The sequence below is a fragment of the Hyperolius riggenbachi genome, chromosome 4 (genome assembly GCF_040937935.1).
Source record: "Hyperolius riggenbachi isolate aHypRig1 chromosome 4, aHypRig1.pri, whole genome shotgun sequence".
NCBI lineage: Eukaryota > Metazoa > Chordata > Amphibia > Anura > Hyperoliidae > Hyperolius > Hyperolius riggenbachi.
In genome coordinates this window covers 165,820,916-165,842,873 of record NC_090649.1, presented here as the reverse complement: position 1 = coordinate 165,842,873, position 21,958 = coordinate 165,820,916, and the positions used below count along the sequence as shown (strand labels likewise).

General features: G+C 42.5%; 1 protein-coding gene across 1 annotated transcript in view; it reads left to right on the top strand.

Moving 5' to 3' along the window:
- Positions 1–21,958, top strand: part of PPM1L (protein phosphatase, Mg2+/Mn2+ dependent 1L) — a 361,569-nt gene that overhangs the window by 258,609 nt on the left and 81,002 nt on the right. The window contains exon 2 of the mRNA XM_068279281.1: positions 7,085–7,259. Within this exon, the coding sequence (XP_068135382.1) occupies positions 7,085–7,259 (175 nt within the window). The remainder of the gene's footprint in view (positions 1–7,084; positions 7,260–21,958) is intronic.

Sequence of the window (21,958 nt, the reverse complement as noted above, 5' to 3'; positions counted from 1 at the left end):
TGATCGGCAGTCTATAAGTGCATGGTCATCTATGAAATCACTGAGGAACAATTAGGAGAAGGGAATCAAAGTTACTGCATGTTTATTCTTCTTAAAGGTTGTCTTAAAGTAAACTATGGAAAGCAGGTCAGGACATTGACAAGAAAATACTGTAGCCATACAGGATTTAATGAAAGGGAAAAAAAAATAGCTTATAGATAGAAAGATAGCAAATTACTCTGTTGTAGAGGTCATGGAGGTATAATTGAGCTGTAAGCAAACATCTCATAAACACAAGACAAATGCCCAACTGGATGCTTCAATTTTTACAACATACCCTGATTATTTTACCTCTCATCGTACATTTTGTTTTGACAAGACAGCAGAATATTGATCTATTCAGGTTTACCGTTGCTCTTAAAGGAGCTCTCTATAAAATGTTCATGCATATGAGAAGCTGTTGGATGAAAAGCAATAAGCATACCTTATATTTCTGGTCTGTGAGAGGAAATTGGACCATCTGAGTAACAGTACATATGAGGACACTTTCTCTAGGTATGTTTGAGTTTTCTCCTAGGTGATATTTTTCACAGCTTGAAAATAAAATGCCTTTAAACCATCAGCAAGCAAAGGAATACTCAAAATTATTTTGACAGTACTTTTTCGCCTTGTTTTTGGAACTTTTTCTATTGCAAAGTGCTAAAAGGTTATTTTAAATTGAAGATGAAAAATGATCTCCTAGGAGAAAACTCAGGAGAACAAGTGAATTACATATAAGCCCCTATCTAATAAAACCACAGGTGTCTGCATCTACCTGTGTCCATGTATGGCAAAAGCGCACGTTGCCAGGTGCGGGCAAGCACTGTGCAACCTAGCGCCGTTATTAAACGGGCCTCATGACTAGTCTTATTAATAAAATGCCTTTAAAGGCATCAGCAAGCAAGAAAATATTTAGAATCATTTTGCCAGTATCTTTTCGCCTATTTTTTATATATGATTTAAATTGCAGAGTGCTGGTAAATTATTTTAACTACTCTAAGACCGCTCCACGCCAATGGGCGTGGGCGCGGCGGCAGCCCCAGGATCGCCTAACACCAATTGGTGACAGGTCCTGGAGCTGGCTACTGAAGGAGATCGTGCGCAGGGTGCGCGTGCATCTCCTTCTCGGGGGGGCGGAGCTCCGCCCGTCTTCAGTCTCGTGATCGCCGTCTATTTACACAGTGCAGCACTGCGATCAGCAGCAGCGCTGTACTGGGGACAGCCGTGTGACACGGCTGTTCCCATGGGGGACAAGAGAGCGATAGGCTCTCATAGGCAGAAGCCTATGACAGCTGGCCGGCTGGGGGGAGGGAGGGGATTGAAGAAAAGAAAAAAAAGAAGACAAAAAAATAGTAAAAAAAATGAACATAAATATTTGTTAAAAAATAAATAAACTCAAGGGGGGCGATCAGACCCCACCAACAGAGAGCCCTGTTGATGGGGAGAAAATGGGGGGGGGGGGGGTAACTTGTGTGCTGTGTTGTGGGGCCCTGCAGCTTGGCCTTAAAGCTGCAGATGCCAATTATGAAACAAACAGCCTGGTCTTTAGGGAGGCTTACCACTGTGGTCCTCAAGTAGTTAAACAGAAGTTGAAAGATTACCGGTATCTCCTAGGAGAAAACTTGCCCTGTGGTGCATCTTCACACAACATTCTGTCTTTTTAATGCAGCATGGATGCTAGTCATATTGCTGAATGGCAAAGTGTGGGTTGAAGAGAAAAATGTGCAGCTGCGTCGAGTGCTGTAGTGGAGGAAGTGAGAAAGGACCTATTTAATACAATGCTTCTGCAGTGTTGGCATTGCACTGCACTACTCCGCACTTAGGGACTGTTCCAATTCACTTTTTTTTCTCCTAAATTTTCTCCTTCGTGATATTTTCATATCTTATCAATAAGATGACTTTTAAGCCACCAGCAAGTAAGAAAATACTCAGAATAATTCTGAAAGTACTTTTTCACCTACTTTTTGGTACTTTTTCAATAGCAGTGTGCTGAAAAGTTATTTTAGGCCCAGTTCGCACTGGATGGATCAAAAACTGATTCATGCCTTTAATAGTGATTAGTTTCCTAATCCTAACCTCCCTACCTAACATAATCCTCTTGTTAACACCTAAACCTAACCTTTCTATTTATAATCCCCTGTCTAATCCTACCCTCCCTGCCTAACGTAATCCCTTTTCTAACACCTAACTTTAACCTTCCTACTCAAGATAATCCCCTTCCTAATTCTAACCTCTCTCCCTTCCTGAAACCTAACCTTAACCATCCTACTGAAGATAATCCCTTTTCTAATACTCCTGACCTCTCTGCCTAATGTAATCCACTTCCTAACACAATCCACTTCCTAACACCTAAAGGTACATACACACGTCGGATTTTTGCAAATGACCGGTCATTTGGACGTTGGAACGCCCGGTCGTTTGGACGTCAAATCGGGCGTGTGTACGGTCGGTCGTTCAGCTGATAAGACTGGATTGGATCGTTGAAATCCAGTCTTATCAGCTGTACGACCGACCGTACACACTCTCTATTTGACGTCCAAACAAGGACTGCTCAAATCCAGATGCGGGAGACACCCGGATAGTTGCTATCCGCATATCTTCCAGTAAACCTGTGCGGGGTGGGTGGGGGGTCAAGCTTACCTGTCTGATATCTTCTTCATCCGTCCCTGGGGCCTCCCACGATGCAGCCCACGCGCATCACGTTACTACAAACCCGGAAGGATGAAATGTTTGTAGTCACGTGACTGTCGCGTGGAATGCATCGTGGGAGGCGCCAGGGACGGACGAAGAAGACGTCAGACAGGTAAGCTTGAAGCACAGGTTTAATGGGAGATATCCGGATAGCAACTATGCGGGGTGTCTCCCGGATCCGGCTTTGAGCAGCCCTAGTCCAAACGACCGGACATTCAAACGTCCAAACGACCGGTCTTTTGCAAAACTCCAACGTGTATACGAGCCTTAACCCTAACCTTCTTACTGAACATAATCCCCTTCATAATCCTAACCTCTCTGCCTAATGTAATCTCCTTCCTAACATCAAACCTTCACCTTCCTATGCAAGATAATCAACTTTCTAATCCTAACTTCTCTGCCTAACAGAATCCCCTTCCTATCACCTAAACCTAAACTTTCTACCAAACCTTCCTAACCCTAAAAATGACAGAAACTATGTTTGTCATATTCTACTGGTATATACCAGTATTTGTTGATTGGTCCAGGGAACTGCACCACAGGTCTATATCTTATAAACTCATTCCTGCCAGAACTGACATTAAAGTTTTTGGACCCAGAGGTCATATATGTGTAGTTGCTACCAAGTAAACCTGCATTCATTTTGTTTGTTTTTTACATGCACATTACTGTATAGAATCACTGTTTTCTATAGAAGGGAATGGAAGATGTGTTTTTTTTAATCTGTACAGCCTTGACTAATCCTGCAGCACTTTCTAGAGTTTAAAGAACCTTTTATATCAATCCTTGACTAATAGCAGCTTTAAAATCAACATCCTAACAGCAGTCACACGCCATTATTGTTAGCTAGGTCTGACATATTTATCTGTCTAGTTTTATATGCGGCAACTTTATTGATTCTCTGGAACAAATTGCACTTCTTCCCTGGTGACTTTTGGCTGATAAAACCCTAGTTGTATAAAACGGACTGACAATCGGGCTGCACATGTGTCACTCATGCAGGAGGAGGTAATCAGTTTGATCAGGGGATAGATTAGTTTGCTGGTTACAATTGTTTGTCTGTTTTCATCAGTAGCTTAGCAGAATTCATAGCTAAGGCTCCTTTCCCACCATGCAGATTGCTGTGTAACATGCAAATAAGGCAAATGTGCACAGTGCATGGAAAAATGCGCATGAGGTCCTACTGCCTGTGAACCTCTATAGCAGGGTTGCCAAACCATCCCTTTAAAGAACAAGTCACACCCATGCTAACCTAGAAATACAAAATACATATATAAGTAGATAAATACTACTTCTACTTACATAACAGATGTATTTGCACTTTTTTTTTTTTTTTTTTTTTTTTTTAGAAAACTGCTTATTGTAGCAGACCAATGTCAAATAAGACCATGCAATGATCAAAAAGGAACATCTAAATTTCATCATAAATCAAATTTTCACTGTGTCAACATCAAACATGAAAAACAACAAGATAAAGGATTGACTCTTGGGCGCATGTGAAAAACTACAAAAAACTTTAATAGTAACAATATCGAATCACCATAATATCATACACACATGTATAAATCACATTCAGAACATATATTAATCTAATCTAACCTAAAATTAGCCATGCTGACATCATTTTATGGCTATGGGGCTGCAGTCCCCAGGCCTACTAGATCTTATATAGGGTAACCAGTTTCGACTGCAAACCTGAAATTCAGTTCTATGGCAAGAAAGTTGGAATTTGAATATAAATGCAAAGTCCCGCTGTTGACCTAGCAAAACATAATCCAATAGTTTATACACAGAAAGATCCCAATCGCAGACCACTGTAGAGCAACCGGACAGACCTTATAACACAGAACTCGTGCTGTTCCAAATTAAGTCCACAACAATCCTCAATTGCAAAATCTTGTGTGGCTAATCAATGCCATGCCAAGTAGATATTAGTATATAAGTTAATCCATAGCATGTGATATGAAGCTTGATATCATAGGAAGCATATGCAGCACAATGAGTTGAAAGCATGATGATATAGCAAGCAGGAGAAAGGAACAGCAGGCAGGGCATGCATAAGCGTGGCTAGTTACCCATCCATAGATGTATTGCACTGTCCACGTTATGATTCCTGTGAATTTTATAAAGGAAAAGCAGAGAATCCTATTCTAGACAGTTTCCATCTTAGTTAGCTTTGAATTAAGCTAATCCTGACATAATTTCCTCTCTCACTCTTTTTTTCTGCTCTTGCTAATTGTGTATTCGTTACCTGCCCTCCTCCCAAAGTCTTCAGACACTCCCACTGAGGTCTATACTAGGAAGTGCACAGTCTTATGTCAGTTGGAAGAGGAAATAAAGGGAAGAGGAGGAATATATTATAGATAAAACGATTCCCCAGCATGCAACTGTCTGTCAATAGCAATTAAAGGGCCAGTGCTCCTAAGGTATGTGATAACTCCAAACCAAAACAGCAGAAAAAGTTTTGAATGCAGGATTAGCATCTTTATCACTTGATACACTCAGACCAGTTGCTGTTGAAATTTTTATGGTGACAATCCTGCCTTAAATACTGACACATCCAAAGCTGGGTACTCGCGTACAACGAAAATCATCTGGCAAGATTGGGACTTGTTCCCCAGGTGGCAGTTCAGGATGAGTTCTGTACAGATGTGTCACTAGCCTACAGGTTAACAATGCATTCTGTTGCTACGGAAGGTGGAGAGGAAGTCCGACAAAGCGGTGCATGACGAGGCAGGCAGGGAGAGTAAAAAAAACAATGCCCTTGGCTGAGCTGATCCAATGCTAGATTCTCGGCAAAATCGGCTGGAGTGTACACAGCTTAAGTTATGCAGGTTCTGGAGCTACTTACATATACGATAATTAGTGGCCGAACTGCATCAACTTCCCACAAGACCTGTATAATTCATGCGCCAGTAATTAAAGGGATGATGTATGGGACCTGAGTGTTTACACACATGTTGTCTGGCATGTTACCAGACAACATACATGTGAAAGACCACAACACATAGGGATCAGCAGGCAGTGAGAGAACACATGTGTATTGCTTTACATGCTTGTTACAACATGTGCTATGTGCAACATGCATAGTGTTAATCACCCCAAAACAAACCTTTACTCAATGCAAATGTTAAGTAAATGACAAGACAAATAACATAATATTACGTTTTTACTCTGGCGAACTCAAACCTTGAAGTGCTAGACATACCACTGCAGGAATTTCATCAGACGACTTAACAGCCGACCGACTATCCAATTCGATTATTATAATTGAAATGGATGAAAAGCGGTGCAGCCAAGAGCATGCCCGATCGACGATGCGACCAATTTCAGCCCGAAATTAGTTGCATGTATCGATCAGATGTCGGGCCGATGTGCCCCATCGGGTACGAGGCGGTAACAACGTACGATATCAGGACGAGCCACGAACGTTACGGAACCCAGGCACTGTCCCCACTAGTGTAAACTGTAACCGCCCCCCCACCCGTGACCCATGTGTGAATACTTTACCTATCGGTGTCTGCCGATGACTGTCTCCACGCTCTTCCTCACATGCATGCTCGCAACATGGTTGCCAATGTAATTTGGACACATAGGTGATATCACCCACGTTATCCCGAGAACCACATGGGGTGTGTGTATTTGCGAAAGAGCGCGGAGATAGCATCGGGAGTGGCGAGGTGACGAGGCAATGTCACTAGGCCAATTCCCAAAACATTTTATGCTCAAATCGGTTGGGAATCGGCCTGCGGTGTATGGGCAGCTGACAGATCTCTCTCCAATCAGATTCGATGAGAGAGAGACCTGTCTCTTGCTCAAATCTGCCCATCATCGCTAGATGTATGGCCTTACTTATTTCCCTTAGCTGATTTAGGATGCCTGTTCTATTTTTTATTTTTTTTCCATTACCATTTTTTTTTTGCCTTTAACATTTGCCATCCCCACCTCCCTCATATCAGACCACAGTTATCTGCTATAGTCATATCACTGTACGCCCCAGGGAGCAAACAATTAGTTATGGGAGTAGTTAGGTAACACCACATAACATGTCCTTCCTCAATAAACACTGGAAGTAAATAAACAAACATGAAACATTATCTCCTACAAGAAACATTGAGAATTGTTTGCTCAATGATCCATCTGTTTGTTTTATTTTGGTGATGTTTTGTCTTTTCTTTATCTCGAAATATGTCTCTCTTGGCTGCTGCTTCTTCTTCTTTCTCAAAAGTTTTGTTGTTTTCCCAGTATGGTGAGATTTGAACGCATTGCTGTTCATTATGCTAGAGGCTTTTCTCCAGTGCTTGAAATAAAAACATGGTAAAAAAAAAAAATGTACAGAATTAGAGGACTGATTGCGCTGTTTATTGTTTTGCAGTCAGCAGCAGAATATGTGAAGACCCATCTGCCCGAGGTGCTAAAACAACATCTTCAGGATTTTGAAAGGGATAAAGAGAACAGCGTCCTCTCCTACCAGACAATTCTCGAGCAGCAGATCCTGGCTATAGACCGAGAATTGCTTGAGAAACTTTCAGGGTCTTACGACGAGGCAGGTATGTACTGTGATGTCTGCTCTCATTAATTGTCATCATCTGTGCCAGTATATCTTACACTGCATGTTCCACATGACACTAATATATGCCAGAAGTTATGACACGCGCTTACTGTCAGGTGGGGGATTTCATCCCGCGAAAGAATACAGTCATATAGAATGTTAGTTCTATAAATAATTCTCTCTGCCTTGGAGCTTACTGAGGAACATATGGGAATTGTATACGTGGGTTTTTTTCCCCTGAGTGAATAAAGCACATTGTAGTTCCCAACTGTTTCCCTTTTGGAACCAAATCTACCTGAACTTCCTACTTCCTCTGCTGTCACTTTCATGTACAGATCTACATAAATAATCACAGATATTGACCAAAATGTGATTATGCTGTGCTGAAGTTTATATCCACCCTGTAAATGATTGTGTTGCTTAATTTTGAATCCTGTTATAAAGAAAAATTAGTAAACAGAACGATATTTTGAAAATAAAAAAATTTTTTTGGGGATATAAAATCTTCAAGATTTGCATGACTGTAGAGGAGTTGAATACTGGAGGTTTGGTGTTGTGCGGACATGGATGTAGGTGTGGTACCCGCAGGACTGTGGGTATGGTGCGGACAGGACTGTAGGTGTGGTACAGACAAGACTGTGGGTGTGGTGTGGACTTGACAATAGGTGTGGTACAGACAGCACTGTAGGTGTGGTGTAGTTATGACTGTAGCTGTGCTACAGACAGGACTGTAAGCGTGGTGTGGTCATGACTGTAGGCATGGTGTGGACATGACTGTAGGTGTGGTACAGACAGGACTGTGGGTGTGGTCATGACTATAGGTGTGGTACAGACAGGACTGTAGGCGTGGTGTGGACCTGACTGTAGGTTAGATACAGACAGGACTGTGGGTGTGGTGTGGACATGACTGTAGGTGTGGTACAGACAGGACTGTAGGTGTGGTGTGGTCATGACTGTAGGTGTGGTACAGAGAGGACTTTAGGTGTCACATTTTTTTGTGGTGCAGAGAGGACTGTGCATGGTACAGACAGGACTGTGGGTGCAGTGTGGATATGACTGGAAATGTGGTACATTATAACCAAAGGATATCAGTTTCTCAATCAATCATAAAACTGACTTTGAAAAATACCATATCAAACATTTATTGACAGAAAAAGTTTTTCAATATAAAAAACAAAATCAGGTAAAAACTGAGGTAAGGTTTGATAAAACCCATGACACTTGGGTCTGTTTCTGTCTGTGTGGCCACTATATATACATATATATATCATATAGCTCAACCTTAGTAATGGTTTAATGGAGAATTATCCGTCTACATGCAGGTTGGTAATTCCAATTGGGATGTAAGCAGTCGCTCTCCAAAAACAATAAAACAAATAGAAGCTATTTAAAAAAATCCCCCGAAGGGTGTTTGAACACTAACAGGTATGAGCAGATGCCCCCAGGAAGTCTAAACTCATTTTAAAATGGTAAGAATTGCCTACCGTAAAGGAAATCAGGCAGATGCAAAAGATGGTGGTAGGTTGGCATTGTAGTACGGATACAATCTAGCTACAGAACATGCACTAGTGGGGCAATAGGCTCCTCCTCTTCGTAAGCCCTACATCAGCATGCTCAAGCTGGCAGTAGTGGTAGATTGATCAATATTTGGGAGAGAACAAAAGCAAAGAGAAAGCTGGCACTGCTGCAGTGGCTTAATTTATTGTAGCAAAAGTCGGTATCAAAAAGCTCATAACTTTGTGCAAAATTGCATATAAAAAGTGAGTGAGGAGAAGCTGTGGATGATGGTGGATGCTGGGTACAGGATGCCTGACAGCTATTTCGCGCACAACTGCGCTTCTACAGAGGCTATTTTTGCAATGCAGATGGCTTCTGGCTAAATAGCGCCAGAAAGCCGGCGTGTGACGTCACAACACGTGTTGGCACCGCCCTAATTTCCGCAATACGCATGCGTAGGTCTATGAAGTATAAATGTCTGGACGTACGCATATGTAAATACGCCTACCGCCACGAATGTATGCATGTCATATAGTACATGTGTGCAGCATAACTATGCATAAAGTAGCCGTAAAGGCGTAAAAGTGGCCGCGATGAAAGACTCCATCTAGTGGCCAAAAAGAGGCGCAGCAGTTTTGTTCATTCAGGCGTCAGGAACAAAGATAGGAATAAAAGTGAGGAAAAGGGGAAGGGGTATAAAACAGTGTGAATCAGGTGTAAGATCAGGAGATTCCTGAAATACGTGAATAAGTATTTAGTGTTCCATTGTACATGAATGAACCAATCCTTGTGCACCAGGTCGCATAGTGAAGGAAATCAGTCATACGACCGTATAGAAAAAAAAATATTGAATAATCTAAGCCCAACCTGGTCGTTGACTGATTTTCTTTAAGGTAAACGATTCTTACCCTTTTAAACTGATTTTAGATTTGTTATCATTCCTGGGGTGCTTCATCCTACCTGTTAAGCTTGTTAGCACCTTCAATTTTGATTGTCCAATGATTGGCCAATTTTTACCACTTCAATGTAGTATGAGAATCAACAGATTTTGAATGAGCAGGTTGTGTAGGTAGGTGGGGATCGCCTGATGCTGGATACATGTGCTTGCCGGTTGCTTGAACAACCAGCCAAAATAGCACAAACCTCCCCTGAAATACTTATCAAGCTTTCAGCGATGTTAGGCAGTCTCCCTCTATCTCCCCACAAGCACGGAGCGACTGTCTGGCTTCCCCAGTGCACGGTAACTGGAGTGTCAGCTGAACCTCACCAGGTCATGTGACACTCCGGGTTCCATACACAGATGGAGGAAGCCACGAGGAGCCCACACGGAGATAGAGGTAGACTGCTAGCCATCGCTGGAGGCTCGATAAATATTTCAAATCCCGCCAGCACCCACAGAAAGCCCCCATAAGTATGTATGTGTGTATCTGCCTGTGTATGTATGTATGTATGTATATGTCTGTGTATAGGTATGTGTGTCTGCCTGTGTATGTATACAGTATATGTATGTATCTGTCTGTGTATAGGTATGTGTGTCTGCCTGTGTATGTATACAGTATATGTATATATCTGTCTGTATATGTCGGTGTATAGGTATGTGTGTATATGTCTGTGTATGTATACAGTATATGTATGTATCTGTATATGTCTGTGTATAGGTATGTCTGTTTGTCTGTGTATGTATACAGTATATGTATGTATCTGTCTGTATATGTCTGTGTATAGGTATGTGTCTGCCTGTGTATGTATACAGTATATGTATGTATATGTCTGTGTATAGTTATGTGTGTATATTTCTGTGTATGTATACAATATATGTATGTATCTGTCTGTATATGTCTGTGTATAGGTATGTGTGTATATGTCTGTGTATGTATACAGTATATGTATGTATCTGTCTGTATATGTCTGTGTATAGGTATGTGTGTATGTTCCCCACAAAAGTCTGGTGCAAAAGTTGAGGATGCAAGGACTGGGGAAGAGTCTGTGTGCATGGATAGGGAACTGGTTAATGGACAGAAAACAAAGAGTTGTGGTCAATGGATCATACTCAAAATGGGAGACTGGTAGCAGTGGGGTCCCACAGGGGTCTGTACTGGGTCCAGTGCTCTTCAATTTATTTAATAATGACCTAGTAGATGCAGTAGTGAGCAATGTTGCTATTTTTGCAGATGATACATAATTGTGCAGAATCATCAACTCTCAGGAAGATAGTGTCATATTGCAACAGGATCTGGATAGGATGGCTATATGGGCACATACATGGCAGATGAAATTCAATGTTGAAAAGGACTTAGGAGTACTCATCAACAACAAGTTAAATAATCGTACTCTATGCCAAGCCGCTGCAGCTAAAGCTAACAAAATTTTGGGATGCATTAAAAGGGAAATAAAAACTTGAGATGCTAGCATAATATTGCCCCTGTTTAACTCTCTAGTAAGGCCACATCTGGAATATGGAATTCAGTTCTGGGCATCACATTACAAAAAAGATATTGCAGTTTTAGAGCAGGTGCAGAGACGAGCAACAAAATTGATACGTGGGATGGAAGGTCTCACTTACCAAGAAAGGTTAGATAAACTGGGTTTATTTAGTCTAGAGAAAAAACGCCTTAGAGGGGATCTAATTAACATGTACAAATACATCAGAGGGCAATATAATAGCTTGGCGGATGAGATTTTTGTCCCTAGGCCTTCTCAAAGGACTAGAGGACATGATCTGTGCATGGAGGAAAAACGTTTTAGCCATTTATTTAGGAAAGGGTTCTTTACAGTAAGAGTGATTAAGATGTGGAATGCATTGCCACAGGAAGTCGTTATGGCAAACTCTATACCTGCATTTAAAGGGGGCTTAGATGCTTTCCTTGCTTTGAAAGACATCCATGGCTACAATTACTAGGTAATGCCTAATGATCTTGATCCAAGGATTTTATCTGATTGCCATCTGGAGTCGGGAAGGAATTTTTTTCCCTTTTGGGGCTAATTGGACCATGCCTTGTATGGGTGTTTTCGCCTTCCTTTGGATCAACAGGAATATGTGAGGGAGAAGGCTGGTGTTGTACTTTGTTCGGTTGAACTCGATGGACGTATGTCTTTTTTCAACCAAAATAACTATGTAACTATGCCTGTGTATAGGTATGTGTGTCTGCCGGTGTAAGTATACAGTATATGTATATATCTGTCTGTATATGTCTGTGTATAGGTATGTGTGTCTGCCTGTGTAAGTATGTGTTTACATTGTAAAACAGAACTAAGGAGGCCTTTTGAAGCCTTTTCAGAAAATGGTTCAATCCTAATAGTATGTGGGCTGTAGAAGATTCTCCCCTCTCGAGAGAACAGTGCCTTCAAACCACAGTTAAGCAAAAACAGTAAACAATTCCAATCGGAATGGCTCTGCAAAGTGGCACAGAGAACACAATTTCCTTTTTCCATTCTGAGAAAGATGCTTCTCATTAACAGGAGAATTGTGTGTAACTCTTTGGTAGTCCGTGAAATTGAAGTCAGGCTTTCTCTGGCGAAGTTCTATTCCACAGGGGAATTAGAACATATCAAAAGTCCATGTCTGGCTCAGAAGTTTCTTACATACCAGAATGTTGCATATTTAATGTTGGGTGGCAGATAACAGCACACCAATTGGAGAATAACTTCATCCTCCACGGGCGTCTTTTCTGATGTTCAGCAAATGCGCACAATTGGAAAGGACAAATGAGATTAAGAGAAATCAAAAACAACAAAACCGGATGGAAACTGTTAATGTATGCAGTGAAGGAGCAGCATCCAGCTAGATGAATCAAGCAGCGGTGCTGTGAAGTCGGCTTCTCTTCAGCGATCCCATGCTGACTTCACTTAACACAGAGACACGCACAATTCCGCCATTCTGGAATGCATTCACTTTACTGTTCAGGTGGCAAGTTTGGGCTCAGGCCGCATTTCAGAAATTAGGAAAATAGAAGCACATGAGGCGCTACATATCACATGACTGGAGGTCAAGTCATACTTAAATGAAGTGAAGCATTCATTTAAAAGGGGTGCCTGGTATAATGAGTCGGTGGAAATCCTGATATTAGAATATTTGTAATTTTATATTTTTTTTTTACCATGCCAGTCCCTGATATTGGTATTTATATTGATACTAGTGGACCTAAGCTGGTTAATATAACGGGCTCTAGGCCTCCCTCACAACCCCCTGCCCCTGTGACCGCCGCACATGCAGACTAGGCATGATTTGTGAAGTGCTCCTCCTACCTGCTGCCAGGTATCCTGTGAAGCTATTTTGTGCTTACCTCTTCCACTGCTGGGCATTGATGCAATACAGCAGATGTATTGGTTACCGTAGCAACAGCAATTTCCCTCGCACACTGCACTGTCTGAGGAACCTTCCAAACTCCTCCTGTTTAAGAACAATTTAAGAAGGAAACTGCACTGTTTGGTGATTTCTTAATATGTCTGAGACAGTTCTGCACAGATTTCTAAAAACCTACCAATATTTTGTCTCAGACACTCGTGATAAATGTCCCCCAAAACCCTGTTGTGCTGCCAGCAAAGAGCTGGAGTATCAAGCCAGCATGCAGTAGAAAGTACAGATGTTCAGAGCACAAAACTTTGTGCAGTGCTAATTGATGCAAATTTACTATTATATGCATTAAAAATGAAAGGCTAGGGCTTTAAAACAAAACAATTACTCTTTACTTGTCTTCCTTTCAAACATCCAGATCAGTTCAATAGAATTAAAAGAAATGAATATTTCAAGAACTCTGATTAGGTATTTTAAGTGAGAACACGCAAAGAAAATGTCTCTTTTTTTCACACCAGGTCCTTTGAGTGTCCATATTTTAATCGGTGTAAATTACAGTTATAGCTGAAGGGCTCAGAGGAACCCAGGTGAATTGCCCAAACTTTTCTGTTAATATTCTTTTCTACTCTCGCTATAAAAAACATTGAAGCGAGATTTCCCTTTCTGTCACAGCATATTGCAAATAACAAATGTTATCTAATCAAGAAAATGTCCTCAGGTGATTAAAATTTGACAGCTTGGTGTTTGGGCATCACTTCAATCAAATCATTTATTGTCCTATACAAGAGGCATAAATGCTGAATTTCTGTTCCCTCATCTGTATCTGATTGTGGGGCCAAATTATTTCATGTATCAGAGATTTTAGTGGCTTTACAAATGTCGGTTATTCATTTCCTATTCCTCACATTGGGATGTTTGGCAGAACCTGAGTGTTGTTGGCCACATGTGAGGGATCTGATCATTTGGAAACAAACTATCAGACATTTGCTGATGACCTGTTTACTCAGTACGGATGTCCAACATACACAGATGTCAGTGTGGATGAAAAGAATTGGTACTTTTTGTCATCCTATCATGTTTCATGCTATACAGATGCTCCTTGTTCACCAGGTGCTAGAATTAAATATTCATACATAACATCCAATAGAATGTCAATTCCATAAGCACCCTTAAAAGTCTCCCAATTTTGGATTTCTTGGTTTTTATAAAAATGCAGGAGTTTCTATTGTTAAACAGTGATGGCTTGACTGTCATACTTGTTCAAGGACAATGCTTCACAAGGTTTAGCTAGTGCCCCATCCTAACCACTTCCTGACTACCTCATGTGAGGGATGGGGAGGAGTTTGCATAGTCAATCTAGTCTAACCAAGGTGCATCTGACATTCACACTGGAAGTCGATTTTGCAAACCCAAACTAGGCGATAAAAATGGATTGTACAAAATGGCTTTTGTACAATTCAGAAAACCTTGTGCAATGCAAACTATGATATATCACACACTTTGGAACCTATATAAAGCACTCTTGGGCCCTGATGAACAAAGAACAGTCCACTTTACATGACCAATCAAATTTAATAGAAATTGGGCCCGATCCAATTCACTTTTTCTCCTAGGAGATCTTCTGTTTAAAATAACTTTTGCATTCTGCAGTACAAAAAGTACCAAAAAGTAGGTGAAAAAGTACTGTCAAAAGTATTTTCTTGCTTGTTGGTGGCTTAAAAGACATTTTATTTATAATGCAAAAATATCACTTAGGAGAAAAAGTGAATTGGATCAGGCCCATCGCCATTAAAGTGAACCTCCGGACTAAAAATCGACTCAGCAGCACTGAAAAGGCTTGGTGTTTCTTTAACAGTTTCACAACATCAGAACTTTGTTTCTCTTATACAAGCCTCATTTTTAGCTGCACAGAAGAAAACTGCCCGGGCTTTTTTCCCCTTATGCTGTGCAAAGCATGATGGGATTTCTGATGTTGTTGTTCTCGTTCTGCTGTTTTGGTGCAATTTTTTTTTTTTTTACATTTTGAATTTGACATTTGAAGTCTAGCGTGTGCAGCTGGGAGGGGTAATCAGGACACACGACAGTTGGAACTGTGTATCCTGCTCCTTATCACCTCCTTACAACCAAAAAGATGGCTGCCCCCATGACAAAGATGGAAGCCCCCATGAATCACAAACATTTGCCTGCTTTTTTAAAACAGGGTGGGTAAGAGATTATATTACCTATCTATTCTAATTAACATAACTAATGTAACTTGCTGACAGTATGTTTGTTTAGGCTGAAGTTCCCCTTTAACCTCTTAAAGTGAACATTTATTTATAGCACCAAGACCCTGATCTCATATATATATATATATATATATATATATATATATATATATATATATATATATATATATATATATTTGTAAATAAGAAAATACTGGATTATGCAAGGTATTCAGAAGTGACCTTAAGGCAAGCATCGATTTTCCTGTTCAATTTCCTGTAGATTCGATAAATCTGCTGGGAATAAATTCCTCCGGAATGTCTAATTGATTGAATTGTGGTCGAAAGTCTCAACCAGTAATTGATCGAAAGTATTGATCACACAAGGAAGGGGGCAGATGAAACGCTGATCAGAGCGCTCATCACGCTAAACTTGGCTATCCTTGGTACAAGGGATGGGAACTGGATCCACCGCCAGAACTGGATCTTGCAACTAACATCGCTGCACAAATTTGCAGCCCCATATGCCTATGGTGCATATTACATCATGGACTTTGCCCTAGAGGTATCAAAGGGACATTACCAAGCGTCCATTGTGTGCACGGTTTCCACGCTGTACGGAATGTCTCATGAGTGGACACTTGGGATTGATGCTGATTACTTGAACCTCAGTGGAGGGGTGAGACTGTTCCATTTAAACCAGTACAATAGCAGAGAATTTAGCTCCTGTTACATGTCGTCCAACAAACCATAACAGATACAATAAGATAAATAGTTTTGTTCCACCCCAAAGTACAGCAACAAGCAATTTCCACCAAATGAGAAACACAAGGTTTTATACGAACAAATTCTCTGTTTATTCTTCAATCGAAAATATCTTCAGAGTTGTAGACAATGTGTATGAACATAATTTCATGATTCCAAATCACATAAAAGACTTCCTGACACGTGTTTCACGGCCAAAAGCTGCTTCCTCAGAGGCACACAGTATACAAACATCAACTATGGAACATAAGGAAGGTATAGCCGCAATCTGTGCTTTGTAGAGAATAGGTGGTCCAACAAACCATGCCAACTTACCAGTCAATTGACAGCCGGTACCAGCGTATGAAAATGGTGATGAGTGGTGTTGTGAGCATGTGGACAGGTGTGGGAGCGCTCCAGTCACAAGGACTTGATTTTAAGTGATTTTATTATTGTGTGTCCTTTTCGCCAAACCATAAGTAGAAAACTAAGACAGACACTTAACCAGAAATGGCTCCGTGTTATAATGGCTTTTCATAAACATACAACCTTGAACAAATACCTCTAGACTGAGAGCCATTTATGAGCATCTTCCAGTGAGAGCAGTCCTAGAGAATGGAGAACCAGTATAGTTTCCCATCCCAGGCCTCATGCTAGCTCTCAGCTTCTCTGTATTAAGGTGCGTACACATGCACTACTAAAGAGAACGACGGGTCTGTCAGACCCTCCCGCTGGGCCTTTGTTCTCCTGATAGTAGTGCGTGTGTACAGTTTTTCTCCAGTATATCAGCACACTTAATTGATTCTCTTTTATTGAGCCATCTGTCTCCACAAGTAGTTAGCCGACAATTGTTTTGGGGGCCTCGCAGGGTCCCCCTTTATCAAGGCGTGTGGTTTACCAAACCCTGCGAGGCCCCCGAAACAATTGTCGGCTAACTACTTGTGGAGACAGATGGCTCAATAAAAGAGGGTGATTTCAATCAATTTGGTGTGCTGATATACTGGAGAAAGATTTTGCTGGTGACACTGCCTAGGTCAAAATATCAAGCACCCAACCTTATAAAAGAGGTGTGGCCAACCACAGCTTCATGTACAATCGTGTGTACAGTCTATCTCCAGACTGATAAGGCTGTTTCTGAACGATCCGCTCAGCGGATTCAATGTTAAGAATAGGACGATGTGGGGGGGTCCGTAAGGCTTTTGTGCACTACAAAAAAGGTATTTGCAATTCTGTCACAGACCACCTTATCTTTTAATTGCATTTTCACCATTAAGTCTTCTTATAACTACTCCCCTGCTATTTCTTACATTTTATGGGTTTGATTTAAAAAAAAAAAATGGGTAGAGGAGGAGGTAGTATGGTTGTCAATGAGCTGATTTTTTATATATATAATTTTACCTTATACATTAATAAGATACTGAAACACTTTCCATAGCACTTTCCAAAATACACTGAATAATTCATATCATTCACCGGACCTTGCTTGGGTATTGCTTGATTTACTGTTGGCACAGTAAGCGGCAATGACCAGCAACAGAGACACAATTCAGACTGCAGCATTCATTATAAGAAGAAGTGAACAGGTAGGCCTGCAACCTGCAATGTCATTGTGGCTTTATTAACTGGTCACCGGCTATAACTGTAGGATTGTATGCCTCAGGGGCTGACTGTAGTGATCAGCAGCAAATAGCGGGCAGTGCGCCTTTTTGATCATGGATTTTGGCAGAAAAGAAAGTAAATAAAATATTACTGCAACCTCAACCGAATATTGTTAATAATGCAGGTACAGCTTAAAAAATACATCATAAATATTATTACTGAAAATTTTAAGTTGCAACCCTTACAGGTTACTGCAAAGGCTGAAACTGGCCCCCGTTCTACACACAGTATTTCTGGCAATGCTTGAAGCATATCACTAGTATATTCTGTATTGCAGCGGCAATGTTTATCTTTCTGTCAAGGAAGGGGATTTTGTGTATTTTGCATTCTTTGATTGGCCGGAGATTGATTGAAAATGCGATTGGCTGACCCTGTTGGTGTATCGATCTTCGGAAAATAGCATTTAAGTTGGCCATACACTAGTCAATATGATCAACAGATTTCTTTCCGATCATTATCTGATCAACAAGAGATCTATCTGATCGAATCCCTCCACACACAATAGATTTCAGCATTGTAAATGTGTGCGCACTGCCTTCGAGGTCCCCAGGTCACTTGCCGAATGCTGGGAATACACCACGAGATTTCTGGGCAGATAGACGGTTCAATAGATAATAATAGATCAGAAAAACGATTGTAAAAACTGTTGAAAATTGATCGTACAAACGATCGGACAGTAAATCTGCTGAAAAATCTCATCATGTATTCCCAGCATTACAGAATGTAGGGACAGCGGAGCTTACACTCACCTGTGTGCCGCTGCCGTGTCTTCTCTCCACTGTCGGGGACTCCTCCCTGTCTCTTCTCTCCCCGTGTAAGGATACGCGGAAATGCCGCCGTCTCTCAAGGTGAGGCGGCTGTTTCCGCGTCCAGCATGGCGTCACAACGCGGAAAAAACGCTGCATGCCGCATAAGCAGTGCGGCGGAATCCGCATTGGGAACGGCGGAATCCGCATCAGAGGCGGCCCCCGCACTAGATACATTGCATGACAGTACTGGTGTGGCTGGGACTGATAGTCCACCAAGATTCAGACTTACACGCGCGCGAGCAGAAAGGCAGAGTTTAAATAGCAGTTAGAAGGGTGTCGGCTGACCAGCTGGGTCAGCTGACAAATTCCACTGCTCTCATTGGACCAGCAATTAGGGAGGTCCTGGAAAGGTCCTAGAGTATATATACTGCTGGTTGTTCACTTGCTCTTTGTCTGGCGTGCGATCACATACGTGGGAGCACCCAGATCCGTAGTCAGATCCTGAAGTGTGCCGGGACCAGCTGGAGCTGTAATCCTACACTTAGCTAGATATTTGATAGCTAAAGTACTAGTTTGATTGTGATTATATGTTATGACTTTTGCCTGCCTCGACTATCCTCCTGAACTCTGACCTTGTACCTCGATATTTCTGATACTCTGTTGCCGAACCTCGGCTCGTTCCAAGACTCTGTTTCTGCCTCCTGATTTTGTACCCCGATATATCTGATACCCCGTTGCCGAACCCTGCCTGTACTTTGACTCCGCCTTTGCCTACTGTATTTGTACTTTATCTGTCCGTGTGTGTACGACCTGGCTTGTCTGACCTCGAGAACCAACCTCACGATTGGAGGCGGTTCCCAGTCCTGTTAGTGACACTTCTTCCTGAGTGTCACTCTCGGACTTTCCTTCCTACTGTCAGTCTGACTCCTCCCGTCTTGGAGAGCTCAGGTCTGCAGAAGGAATACGTGCAGTTCTCCTTGCTGCACTGAGGCCTAGGCCTCCTAGTGTTACTGTTACACCAAAACACTACACTCTACTCAGGCGAACAGAGGTTAGTTTGTATATCGGATTATCGGTGAGACTGCAGATCACTTATAATCTGGTATATATCTGTATTTCCGGCGATACTGCAGATCACCGGTAATCAGATACTCTCTGCGCCCACCGATCGTTACAGAACGCCAGACCCAAAAAATGCAAATGGACGCACATACTGACCGTCTGGGCGCACTTGCCACTTCGGTGGAAAACATCAACCAAGTGCTGGGTAGCCACAAGACTATGATTGATGTCCTGTCAGGCTCTGTGCAAACCCTCCAGACGTCAGTTGATTCAGTGCGATCCTCTCCTAGTACTGACATACGTATGCCTGTACCTGATAAATTTTCCGGCCACAAGTCTGACTTCCGGAATTTCAGGAGTAGAGTGTTATCGTATTTCGAGTTGAGACCCCGATCCTCGGGGACTGAGACCCAACGGGTCACCTTTATTAAAACTTTGCTGTCTGGTGACTCCCAGTCATGGGCATACAACCTGCCTTCTACCGATACTGCTCTGACCTCGGTAGAGGAATTTTTTAAGGCCATGGCCGTAATCTACGACGACCCTGACCTTGCTGCATCCTCTGAGCGGAAGCTCAAACTTTTACGGCAAGGCAGGGGTCCAGTCGAGGATTATGCGGCCGAATTTCGTAGGTGGTCAGTTACGGCCAGGTTTGGCACTTATGCCCTGTTAGATTACTTCCTGTCTGGGTTGTCAGATGAGGTCTCTGACCTAATGTTAAGCCAACCCGAACCCAAAACAGTCGACGAGGCCATCTCATCGGCCATTCGAATCGACCGTAGGCTACGCCATCAGAGACAGACTAGGGGCAGTCATCGGCTTAGGCCGACCTCTTACACAGTGCCTCCCGCTGCACCCCTAGTAACTCCGTCTCCTTCTGTCTCATCATCTCCGGTCTTGCCTCCACCTGAGCCGATGCAGATCGGTCGGTCTAAATTGACCCAAGTGGAGAGAAGACGGAGATTGTCGGAACAACTATGTTTATACTGTGGTGAAGGGGGGCATAGGGTACGAGACTGTCTCATTAAGCCTAATAAGGATAAGCCGGGAAACGCTACCGCCTAGGAGTGATAAGGGGTGACACCCTAGGCGCCCAGCTCGCACCCCTGAAAGAAAGACGATTGCTCCTCCCCTGTACGATTACATGGGGGGACAAATCTGAAGCCACAGAGGCCTTTATTGATTCAGGCTCCGCGGCTAACTTCATGAGTTCCGAATTTGCAGAGAAGTTGGACATTCCTCTCACCCCAGTAAAACCACCTATCCAGGTTACTGCCGTGGACGACTCCCCGTTACAAAGGGACCGTCCGCTGTCCCAGACACCAGAGGTGGAAGTCATTACTGGGGTACTGCATAGGGAGAGTTTACGTTTTTTTGTGTTACATATGACCACCTCCACCATTGTCCTAGGTATGCCTTGGCTGCAGCTTCATTCGCCACAGATCAATTGGGCGACAGGACAATTAACCAGTTGGTCAGACTTCTGTTCCCAACAGTGCCTAGGAAAAGTGGTATTAGGTCAGACCAAGGTACATGTGGAGCGTGTTCCCGAGCAATACTCCGAGTTCTCGGATGTATTCTGTCCCAGGGCTGCTGATAGGTTACCTCCTCATCGCCCTTTCGATTGCCCCATCGATCTCCGTGCCGGTTGTATGCCCCCTAGGGGTCACCTGTATAATTTGTCTGGACCAGAGAAGGTGGCTATGCAGGAGTACATCCGTGACAATCTGGCCAAGGGGTTCATTCGCCCCTCCCGCTCGCCTGCAGGGGCCGGTTTCTTTTTTGTTAAGAAAAAAGACGGAGGTCTTCGACCTTGCATCGATTATCGGGGCCTAAATAAAATCACGGTGAAGAATCGTTATCCGTTGCCATTAATAGACGATTTATTCACGCAGGTCACAGACGCTAAGATCTTTTCAAAATTGGATCTGAGGGGTGCATACAACCTGATCCGCATTAGAGAGGGCGATGAATGGAAGACGGCCTTCAACACACCCGATGGGCATTACGAGTACTTAGTGATGCCCTTCGGGTTGTGCAATGCGCCAGCCGTCTTCCAGGAATTGATTAACAAGGTATTCAGGGAGGTGTTGGGTAGGTTTGTGCTTGTATACCTTGACGATATACTAATTTACTCCAACAACCTCTCCGAGCACAGGGTCCATGTCAGATTTGTGCTAAACAAGTTGAGACAAAATCTGCTGTACGCCAAGTTGGAAAAATGTATTTTTGAAGTTACATCTGTCGCCTTTCTGGGGTACATAATCTCCACCTCGGGCCTGTCTATGGACCCTGCCAAGGTATCCGCTGTTCTGGAGTGGCCTCAGCCGGTGGGGTTAAAGTCGTTGCAACGTTTTCTGGGTTTTGCAAACTATTATAGGAGGTTTATAAAGGGGTACTCCACCGTTATTGCACCTCTCACCAGTCTCACTAGGAAAGGGGCGGATACTACTCACTGGTCGCCTGAGGCCCTACAGGCATTTTC